This window comes from Amblyomma mixtum, chromosome 6 (assembly GCF_055824585.1).
Source record: "Amblyomma mixtum isolate Tamu chromosome 6, ASM5582458v1, whole genome shotgun sequence".
Taxonomy (NCBI): domain Eukaryota; kingdom Metazoa; phylum Arthropoda; class Arachnida; order Ixodida; family Ixodidae; genus Amblyomma; species Amblyomma mixtum.
In genome coordinates, this window is record NC_143017.1 from 155,377,787 (window position 1) to 155,389,567 (window position 11,781).

General features: G+C 42.0%; 1 protein-coding gene across 2 annotated transcripts; it reads left to right on the top strand.

The window, feature by feature from the left end:
* The first annotated feature begins 2,331 nt into the window (after window positions 1-2,331).
* Window positions 2,332-11,029, top strand: or (AP-3 complex subunit sigma-2 or). 2 transcript variants are annotated; one of them, XM_089549824.1, is made up of 7 exons: window positions 2,332-2,521; window positions 2,827-2,918; window positions 3,505-3,616; window positions 4,991-5,062; window positions 7,513-7,620; window positions 9,632-9,779; window positions 10,904-11,029. In XM_089549824.1, exons 1-6 carry the CDS (start codon window positions 2,453-2,455, stop codon window positions 9,749-9,751), a joined length of 573 nt encoding a protein of 190 aa, XP_089405950.1. In that variant the 5' UTR covers window positions 2,332-2,452; the 3' UTR covers window positions 9,752-9,779; window positions 10,904-11,029. The 2 variants fall into 2 exon arrangements, with proteins under 2 accessions (XP_089405950.1, XP_089405949.1); XM_089549823.1 differs by having other exon boundaries at window positions 9,632-9,761.
* Window positions 11,030-11,781: the final 752 nt, after the last annotated feature.

The following is an 11,781-nucleotide window of genomic DNA, read 5'->3' on the forward strand; positions in this document are numbered from 1 at the left end:
TTAGCCTCCACGTTTCTGCCCCATAGGTGAGTACCGGTAAGATACAGCTGTTGTATACTTTTCTCTTGAGCGATATTGGTAAACTGCCATTCATGATCTGAGAGAACCTGCCATATGCGCTCCACCTCATTCTTATTCTTATAGTAATTTCCCTCTCATGATCCGGATCTGCGGTCTCTACCTGCCCTAAGCAGACATATTCTCGTACTACTTCCAGTACATCGCTGCCAACTGCGAACTGCTGTTCCCTTACTAGGCCACCCTGGTGTAGTACTTGGCCGAAACCTTCTAAACTGCAAAGCATGATCAATGAGTTAGACAGGTAGAGCAGTACGGTGGGGCCAAATATTAACACGCAGAAAACCAAAGTAATGTTCAACAGTCCCGCTATAATTTATTTATTTATTTATAATATAATTTTTATTTATTTATTTATTTTATTTATTTATAATTTATAATATATATAATATAATTATATAATATAATTTATAATATAATTCATGTCGATTATGACTGTCGCCAAAGGGGTGTTTTCAGTGCGAGAATAATATTCGGTTTGTTTAGAGGCTAAAGCAATAGAATGGTCGTAGAGGATGGTAGAAGCTAAAGGAATAGAATAGAAGACCGAGAACTCTGGAATTCCATAGGAGTCTATAGGACGGCATTTTCGAACGAAAAAAACAAAGAAACTGAAGCAAAGATTATATTTTTTTTTTGGCTGGTGGTTTAATTATTATCGTTAAATCTAATTAAAGGATTCACATCGTTGAAGATGCGGAAAAACTTTCCCAGGTAGCACCGAACATTAGAATAGTGTTATAAAATGTTATGTAAGTTGGAGTAATATGTTACATGTTGCATAGTAACTTTACATTAACATTAAAAATTAACATATAACGCTATAAGTTGCATAGGAAACGTTACTTTCACATTCTAAACAAACGTTGTTTTAATATCATCTTCTAAATTTTATTATAATGTTAGAGTCGCAACTATAAAACATTGCAAATATATTTCGAGCACGGATTTCCAGACATTTTCTCACTGTTCTTAGAGTAAAGACGTTTTTCAACTAACAGTACCTTGTAACCACATCTCTTAGATAGTAATCGCCATAGATTACATGAAGAGCCCCATTATTTTGTCACAAAACTTTAGTTATTACCCATTCCCCACTGTCACTCATGGGACATGCCGCAGTAGCGAGTATATAAGCTCGGCGGCATGATATCCGTTTGGAGGTGAGTGAATACGAGTTGCTGTGCTGTAGTGTAGTGGAGAAGGTGTCACTCTTGTTGTTGGTTCTTGCAAAGTGTTGTAAGTTGTGTGCCGTCACCACTGGCAGGCCTGCATGCTTGTGCGGGGCTGCTTCACCATTTTCGAGAATGTTGCATTTATGTTGTTTACATGTTTCATGAATGTTTGGGGAAGGTTATTCGAACATTTATATGTAACATTACAAAAACATTAGAAAAAAGGGACATTAAGGACATTGAAATAACATTTGAGCGTAACAAAAATGTAACATTATCGCAATCTTTCGGTGCTACCTGGATTCATCAGTAATTCTTAGCCCACCAAAAGTGGCTACAAATGGCACAGTTTCTGGAAATAAAGCTCCAACGTAAACCTTTCATATTGGAAGGTACAGAGCAAAACAGACGCAAGACGTACAGAAAGAGAATAGACAAGCGCTGAGAACGCGCTGTGTACAGCGCTGAGTACAGCGCTCTTTTGCGCTGTACTTTCCAATTTGAACCGTTACCAACTTGCCCAACTGTCCATCCTTCTTCAACCTAAACCTCTTAATTTTTTTTCCCCCATGATTTCAAGGAAGAGCGTGAAACCAGTGAAACCATGAAGCAGCGGAAATTGCAGTGTCTCACGGGATATTCGAAACACGCGCTCCTGTCAGGAAAATTTTGAACTTCGCGCTGCTTGTTCTGCACGTGGATGACGCCATTTGTGGCACGTTCTGTCGTTCTATAACTTTCTCATTTTTGCTTCTCATTGATAAGTTAGGCTTTAACTAACGAATTAAGGTAGGCGGCCACCAACGATGCTGTTTCAATTTCATACCTGAAACGAGTACCAAAGTTTTCCATTTGCTTTACTATTCTCTTTTTGAATGCTTTGGGTGAAGCAGAGTCAGTAGAGTTTCTTAATAACTAGATCTACGGCTCGAGGGCTCAAGTCGCGTTGACCATCATGCAGCTTGACCCGAAAATCGCACATAGGGGATGGCTCAGGCCCGTGTCAAATCTAGAGAATTTCAATAACTGGCAACCAAGGGGTGGATTTTATTGGATTCTTTTGCGGCTTTGAGTCTGTAGGTATGGATACGTCTTGCCCTGTCTGCTGCTGATCGCTGCTTCCTGCAACTTGTGCCATTTCCCACAGAATAGTTACGTGCGTGTGTTAGCGATGCGTGTTTAGTTCTCGCAATTCGACGATGATAAAAGCAATATTAGTCTTCAACAACCATGGGAAGCCCAGGCTCACTAAGTTTTATCAGTATTACGTAAGTAATTGCCCTCCGTTTCTGACAACACTCTGGCCGCTCCACATGAAAAGTGCGTGCGTGATTTGATTTTCTTTGCCAGCGCCTCACTACCAGGTAAACTAGTAAGCCGTGAGTTGATTGTTAGCGGTGAGAAGGCTAAGTCTGTCAGTAAGATACGGCACGAGACCGCAATATGCAAGCTATCCAGTGACAACTTTCGCTTAGAAAAAAAAAGAAAATTCAGGTCATATTTGATGTAATCTTTTCTAACCTTGCCTTGCTTTTGTGATATACGGTATGTGTGTTTATTTTTATTCGTACAGCCCGAAGACTCGCAGCAGCAGATCATTCGGGAAACATTCCAGCTTGTCTCCAAGAGGGATGACAATGTGTGCAACTTTTTGGAGGGAGGAACGTAAGTTTACTATTCCAGTTGATTTAACGGTCTAGAACCGCTTTGAAATAACCCTTATAAATTAATTTTAAGGTCATTGAATTTATTTAACTGAATTTAAGAAGTAAAGAGCGACTTGTATTGAAATTATTTAACTTAATTTGAGAAGTAAAGAGCGGCTTGTTTGTGGCATACATAATGTGTACAACTGGTCACCACCAACTTGTGTCTAGACGGATTTCAATGAAAATGTAAACTGGTTAGGGACGACAGAGGATTAGGTGTAGCGGTGTTGTTAAGAAAGGCTCTCGGCTGCGCAGGACGTGGGTAACTCGAGGTCAATGTTCCTGTTCTGAAGCAGACTGATGATGATGATCTGCACCTGATGCCAGCAAAGAAACCAATTTTTCTGTTAGCTTTTATCTAAGTCGTTTATTTTGCTAATCTTTTAGCTTTTATCTCAAGTCGTTTATTTTGCTGGTCTTGCTGCACGAATCACATTCAGTGCACAGACTGCTTCTGGGTACACTATGTTGCCCTGAAAGTGCTCGTATGCATGTGTTTGGGTGGTTTGTTAAATAATTCACTAATGCCTCACTTGTTGCAGGCTCATTGGAGGCTCGGACTACAAGATCATTTACCGCCACTATGCTACCCTGTATTTCGTGTTCTGTGTGGATTCCTCAGAGAGTGAACTTGGCATCCTGGATCTGATTCAGGTGAAGGAGCACTCATTTTGTCAAAAATGCTCAGGTGTAGACTGTTGCAATGCTAAACTCACACCGTAAAATGCTTCTCTCGGTTAAACCGCTTGCTTATTTGCACTGTAATTTGGTGCAGAGATTGCACACGACAGTCCTGCTTTTTCAGTAGCAAGTTTGGATGATGTACTTTCCTGATTTGATCAGAATTAATTATATATCCGCTGCAGGACTGCCCATAACAAGCAGCTGTCGCATAGTGCACGTTTAGCAGTGCATGCATGCACATGAGACATGACTTTCAGCAGCATTCCATCTATCAGTAACTTATAGAGTCCAAGCTGCTATGTCACCTACGAAAAAATTTGTCCCTTGGTATGTGCTGGTGATAGATTTTGTAATGAAGACTTTGGAAAACAGAGAATTATGACAGATTATTTTCTGAGTACTCTGTGTAATAACTGGTCATCCATTACAGACTGGGAGTAAATAAGCTGTGCAGCAAACTGCAGAGATTTCCAGTTGTAACAAACTCCTTAAAACAGAAAACTTGTGGTGGGACATATACAGCAGCACTTACCGGCAGTAGTGGCACAGTGGCTAAGGAATTCAGCTGCTAAGCATGAGGTCTACTGCCAAATCTCAGCCACGGCTGCCTTATGTAAGTGGGGGGCTGTGCTCTGTTAGTGCATGTTAAAGAATCTTGCTACAGCACTTCTCATAACACATATGCATCTTCAGGATATTAAAGCCCATATACCATTGCCATCTGTTAACATCTGCGTGGCACTCTTCCTGATGCTGTCTCATTTTCTCACAACAGAGAGCACAGTTCAATATGAGAGGGAATATGTTAGCTTTCTTTTCACAATTTGAGCTGCATGATTTGAGTTTTCTTAGTCAGTTGTTTATCAGATGCAGTAACATGTGGCTCGCTGAAATACTCACTCTTGCATTTTTGAGGAGGCAAAATGTTTTTCCTGGTGCGTGCCATCCACACACATGACAAGGAGCACAAGCCTCAAGTTCATGTATTTTATTTTTCATGATAGTTCCAACTGCACCAACTGGCCACGTTATGACATGTCCATTGGTCAAGCAAAACAAGTTACTAATCACAGTGTTAACAACTGCTAGAAGCAAAAGTGGTTGTCCACAATCCATATTGAGCTCACTGCACGCATTGGACGTGGTGGATTGTATGTCATTTACGTTTGCACGATTGAGGTTTAATACCATTTTAAAAGTTGTGTATAGCTGTGGTTATGGTCAGGTTCTGCTGTGGTTTGGTGAAAGTGATGTGATGCATGCCAGAGTGCATTCATTGTGAGTACAGCGTATCTCACGTATGATTTGTTTGAATAGCTTTCTCCCATTTTTTTCATTTTGCAGGTGTTTGTAGAAACACTGGACAAGTGCTTTGAGAACGTGTGTGAATTGGACCTGATCTTTCACGTGGACAAGGTGGCTATTCTCCAATTTTACCAGTCTTATTTCGTGTGTTGCTCACAGTAGAAATATGAATATTCTGTTAATCTATGTATCCCTAGATGTTCCCATTGAGCTTGGCGAGTTGTCACTGTGACAGATGGGTAGTGCTGCAATGAATCCATGAATGTCTCAACAGTGTACGATTCTACACGGTGTGCTGTGATTACAAATGGGCTGCAAAAGTAGCATCTCATTTGTTGCTTAGAGGTGTAGTAAAGAGGATTTTAGGCCGCCTTTTTACTGCGGGAACTCGATCTACATGCTCCAAGCACTCTTAGAAACATCGAATGATTGTCCTGTGCAGCCGATTTTCCTATTAAACCGGATTGAACATCCCGGCTCCTGCATTTTTTTTTTTAACTGACCTCCGAGAGTAGGAGGAGTCAACCAACCCGTAGAGTGCTTTTCAGCCAGTCGCGTGACTGCTTGCTTCTCTGCCATTGGCGGAGTGGTACGTAGTGATATGTGGAGTGATCTGCAAAAGCAAAACGTCCACGCGTATTTTTATTTCTGTGGGCCTAATTTTCAGCTATGTTGTCTGCGATTGAAACTATTTACTCACGGAACCCTAGAAAACAAAATAAAAGCAAAAGCGAAGCCGCCACGCGACTGGCTGAAAGACACTCCACACATTGGTTGACCTCTGCTCCTAGAGGTCAAGTTAAAAAAAAAAAAAGGGTGGGAGCCGAGACGTTTAACCTGATTTGATAGGGAAATCAGATGCACAGGATAACAATTCGAACTTTATAAGAATGCTCGTAGCATGTAGATCAAGTTCCTGCGGTAAAAAGACAAGCTCAGAATCTTCTTTAGTTCACCTTCGACCCGTTCATGCCCAGTATTGAGAATTCGCAATGTACCGTTTGCACGCTTTATACTCATTACTGCATGGAGCTTACATACAAAGTTTGATATCAACATGTTCTTGGCAGCCAGCGCTTACTGTCCAGAATGCTTGCCATCACTGTGAGTAAGCTGTCTGAAGAAAAAGGGGTTTTAGCATGCAACTTCCAGCAGCATCCAAAATTCTTCAGGTTTCATTTACTGGCAAATGTTCCAGAAATAATAGGAAGGCAGTTCTATAAAAAATTGTTTGCTGTCTCTGGGCCTTTGAGTTGATTCGAGCCCTTTGATTTCGTCTTTCACACAACTCAAACCGTCTGCACAAAATTGACTGAATGGAAATTTTTTCTGATTGGTAACATGCCGATTTCTCGAATTTTAGCAGTGCTAACAGAATTTTGATATTGGCTCTTGATTTTGAGTTTAGGTAGCATGATGTAGAGGCAATGATTTCTCTCTTAGATTCCTTCGCAATTTGGGCGATAAAAGGATAAGGCTCCTCTGTGACATAATACTGCACCTGGTAGTAAGGAGAGTCAGCACTCGCATTGATTTGCCCCGCTGCTCAGGTGAGCCGGATAGGCCAAGGCAGCGGTGCTGGCCGTGGCTTTAGAAAGCAGGATGGGCATGGAGACACGAGTCAGTAGAAAGCAAAGGAGAGATTTCAGGTTCAGGAAAGCAGCATAAACTAAATATTGTGCATTTTATTTGTCTGCTGACATTGAGTGTTCGGGAAAAACTTCTTTTGGCACAGCATGCTTTCCTAGTCATTACAAGAGATCATCACTTCTATGCCTAAACCATTTCTTGAGATCATCAAGGCGGTGGTTCAGGAGTTTTGTGGGAGCGAGCATTCATCATAGAGGGGCCACTTTAACCACTTCATATTACACCAAGCATTTACTTGTCTCTTATATTTATGATGATCTACTACTGTGTCACTCGTTTGATCTGTTTGCATTGTGCACTCATTGAGTTTCGTACTTATATGCAACCAACTCTTTGTTACATGTTTGCTAAAGAACACATAATTATGTGTTCACCTTCATGTTTTGCTAGTACTCTAACTGGAAGAGACGTAACAACTAGCCCACGCAGGAACTCAACTTAATACTGTGTGCAGTCAGCTCATCGTTGCTTGAGAAGTAAACTGTGCGGACTGGTAAGAAGTTGCTTTTACAGCCCCTTCCGTGCCCTTGTTGCATAGAGTAATTTGATAGCACAATGTTGCTAGTGCTATAAAAAAGCTTGCACATCAAAAAGTAAACAACTTGATGGCCTTTTAGCTCTTATTAATAGTTATTTGAAAGAGTAGACAGAAACTATGGCTCCCATTTTTTACAGTGAAGGTTTTAGTGGTTCACTTGGCATGTGAGTGGTGTCGTTGAAGTAACACATCACGTAACCATCTTGTGGTCACATAATTGTGATGTCGCTGTCATGGGGCGTCGTGTGAAATCTTGTGGCCAGGGACATCGTGGTAGCTTTGCTGGTCAAACGCATTGATAAGAAAGTCTAATCATAGAGGAATTTTTTTTCTGCTGCCTCTTAATTCGGGACATTTACTCTTTTCACTGTAGGTTCACTACATTCTCAACGAGCTTGTCATGGGGGGCATGGTCCTGGAAACCAGCATGACTGAGATCATCACACGGATCGAAGATCAAAACAAGATAGAGAAGCAAGAGGTATTATTTGCAGAAAAAGACTAGATGAATTCAGCACTCAAGTGGCAGACAACAGAGTCTGCTTTGAAACTTTCCTTGCAACACATATACTTCTCACGTCACGAGCAAGACCTACTGAATTTCAGACTTAACGGATACACTGTCGACACATGCTTCCCTTGTTGGCATGAGCAAGACCTACTGAAACTTTGTCACAGTTTCAGTAATGGGTGTGAACAGGAAATGCCAAACTTCAGGGTGAAACTGCTGCGTGTTACTGTGTTCTTCCTTGTCGCTGTCATTAATTACAGGCAGTTTTTCTGTCTTAATGTGCGTGTAATGATATTGGCTGATACAAGCTACCTCAAAAGAGCACATGCAGAGTGGTCATTTACTGTTTGGTGTGCTACTGCTACTGCTATGCTGTGCTACTGAGCCCAGTGCAAGCTTTCACTCTTACCTGAAGGATGACCGGCTGTGATAAGTGTGGTTAGTCAAGCAGAGATTGGATAAATAACATTGCTTCTTCCTTCGATGGTGCAGGAAATCGTCCGCTCACACAAGCAGTGTCTGAAGTTGAAATCTGCATCCATCACTGTGAAGTGTCGTGCTTTGGGTGCGGCAAACAGTGTGTGCTTGAAAGCTTTTAATGTTGCGGTTGTTCTCTTCTTTTGTTATTGATATGAAAATATGACAGCTGTGTCTTTCAATGAGCACTCCACTTGGCTCGCAATTAACACCACTGGCTCACCCCACTGTCACCCCAAGAGGCAGGGAAACAGGTCACCAGAAATCCTTTAGCGACTAAATGCAGTGCTAAGGGCATGATGAGGTTGTGATAATCAAACAAGTATAAACGAACTTCAAATTGCCATCACTTTCCCTTTAAAGGACTATAGACACCTACTTTTATTGCGTGTTTTCTTCATACGAGTGATGCTGTAGACCTTAGAGTACATGGATATCAATGAGGTATTCATCTACGACCGCTAAATAATTTATAACTGAATTTCTTCTCTCATGCTGTTTCGGTTTCATCAGCCGAATGATGGCTGTGACATGTAGCAGACTTGTAGGTCACATGACGCGTGGAGAAACTTCAATATAAGCACCGATGCATAGTTTCGACTCACTGTAGCACTTAAACTAACGTGCTTCAAGAGCTAGAATTACAACAAATGACGTATCAGCAGTTGTATCGTCGTTTCTTCATACCTCAGATTACTCAAAGGTCACCTGCCCTTCACTGCCATCGTTCGGTTGATGAAACCGGAATCGAAACAGCATAAGAGAATAAATTCAATTATAAATTATTTAGCGGTTGTAGGTGAATACCACAGGGTGCTCCACGTATATCAATGTCTAACGCATTGTTTGAAAGATGAAAACATGCAAGAAAAAATTTGGTGTCTATAGCCCTTCAAAGTAGGTGTTTCTTCTGAGATTTCAGCGGGAAGCTTGAGCAGTTTGGTCTGAGCATGCACTGATGCGATATTCTTCCCATAGACATCTGTATTCAGGGGTTGCTGCCTGACATTGGAGCTGACTTATGTGTTGGCAGCAGATCTGAGGTTGTTTTTCTCAGTACCAAAAGGCAACAGAGGGATGACTGACATCAAAGTTGTGTGTTGATTTTACATTAGCTAAATTCTGCAGCGAGGAGTATGAGGTAATGCTTTATAACTTCAACTGAAAAATGCAGTATTAGCATTATTGTTGCTGTTTAAAGTTTCAGTTCATTCCTTCTTGCTGTAATTATCGCAGTAGTAATTGTACATGTTTACAGTGTCTTTCGGGCTTGCAGTGTGCAATGTATTTCATATTAAAGGGATCACTTAGTTGGCACTCGGACACTATTATCATCATGGCTTGAGTTCAGCTATCAGTTTCTGCCCAGATTTCATGTTGAAGAATAGACTCCATGATTCTTTTTTGAGGTGGCCTTGACATAGGCTTTTGAGTACTGTCTGGATACTTGCTGGAACATGCTTTACACACACACTTCCATGACTTCTCTGTGTGCTGCTTGCAGGCGGGCCTCTCAGCTGCTCCTGCAAGGGCTGTGTCAGCCGTGAAAAACATGAATCTGCCGCAGCAGATCAAGGACATCAAGTTGCCAGATCTGCCATCCATCGGAAATCTCAAGTTTTAGTGTTCGCCAGGCAAGTTACTCAGCCTGCGTAAGGAAGCTCTTGCCAAGATATTTAAGTGCCATAGTAATGCTTTGTTGCATAGTAATAGGCTGGATAACCCTTGAAGGGACACGAGGGTAGCTCAATCCATTTTTTTTTTCTGATTTTTCTGCATTTTTATTTCAAATCATTTTGTGACTTGTTCTGATTTACAAACACTTCGTTTTCTGTGAAAGTAGCCTTTTTGTCATTAAAATCCAGTAATCAATCTATATAAGCCAAGTGCAATTTGTCATCTGCAGTGCAGGTTTTATTCTTTGAATGCATCATGTGGGATGTGGTGATAATATGCTGACGGTGAGTGAGAATGACAGCACTATCAGAAAGCACCTGCTTGCTGCCTTGTGCATGCTGGTGCCTTGACATGATACAAGCTCAAGCATTCGTGTGAGTTATGTTTGATCTACACCAACTAGCCTGTATGGCTTGATGCGAGCTCCAGCTGCATGCATGTAAGGCACAGTACTGATTGGTAGTGGCCACTATCATAGTTGGGCAAATGTAACAGGCGAGTTGAATATGATTTCCACTGAGCTTTTAACGCATTAGCTGTTCTTAGCTCTTTCCTTAGTTTTGCACCATTGTCCGCATCCCCAAGCCCACTGCCGGGCACCAGCTGGTAAAGCTCACCTTCTGCCCCACACTTCTCGCATCTCCCAACACCACCGGCCGACCTCTCCACCTTTCCCTCATTAAAATTCCTTTCTCTCTCTCCCAACACTTCTCGCTTCTCCCAACACCTTCCACATCTCCCAACATCTCTGACACCTCCCAACACCTTCCACATCTGCCAAGAACTCCTGCACCTCCCATGTACAAGGAGGACACTCTAACCACTCAGCCACTGCTGCTGTGTCCTTTTGGTTACAGCGTCAACTTTAATATGTCTCCATTTTTCCATGATCATGAGCCAGCTTACACTGGATAATTCACGTTACGAACTTGTAACCATCCTGTTATTTTTTTGCCTCTTGCATTTTGAATTTTATATACCAGGTAACTTTCATTTGTACCTGCCGTCATTCTTTTTGCACTGTTCTTGTTAGTGCTGAAATTTTTTACTTAAACTGTGGCATGAAGTAACCTAGCCTGTTTCATTTATTTACTTGCAGGTATATTCAAGCACGGAGAAAGTTTTTCTTGCTCTGTGGGTTCTTTGCCAGTGCATTTCGTTCTTACGCAGCGACTTCTCAAGTATTTTCTCGTTTCCTGTAAATAAAATGATTGGAACTGCGCAAGCTCTCATATTCTTGTTGTAATTTGTCTGAAACCTTCATTTGAAGCCATCAAAAGTGATCAGAAGGGAACAGATGTCTCATGATGATAGCTGGTGTGGACAGCACGAAAGGTTTGGTGAGAAGCTGAGAAGTACTACGAAAAAAGCTTACATTGATTGCTGGAAAAGACGGTCCGTAAGTGGATACTTCTGGATTTTTTATTTTTTTTTTAGGCGTTGTCGCAAAGAGGTGAATAAAGAAAACTGGACATTTTTGACCCGAGAAACATTGTCCGCAGAGCTGGAACGCACAATGGACATGACGAGGCGAAGATCGTCCTGTACGGCGATATGCGAGCATGGGCCGCCGCGGTGGCTTAGTGGCTGTGGTGCTCGGCTGCTGGCCCGAAAGACGCGGGTTCGATCCCGGCCGCGGCGGCTGAATTTCTTTGGAGGAGAAATTCGAGGCCCGTGTACTGTGCGATGTCAGTGCACGTTAAAGAACCCCAGGTGGTCGAAATTTCCGGAGCCCTCTACTACGGCGTCTCTCTTAGCCTTAGTCGCTTTGGGACGTTAAACCCCATAAAACCAAAACCAACCGATATGCGAGCATGGATGCGCAAAGGATTGGAGCACGCCTATTACGAGCTAAAAACAGTTAGCTAGTTTTTTCTTTACCGTTGACATGCTCTCACAAAGCAAACCACGTGCCCCTATGATGACGTGGCCGCAGCAAAACCGAAACCCAAAAATATCGGCGAAAGCTTCGTTGGT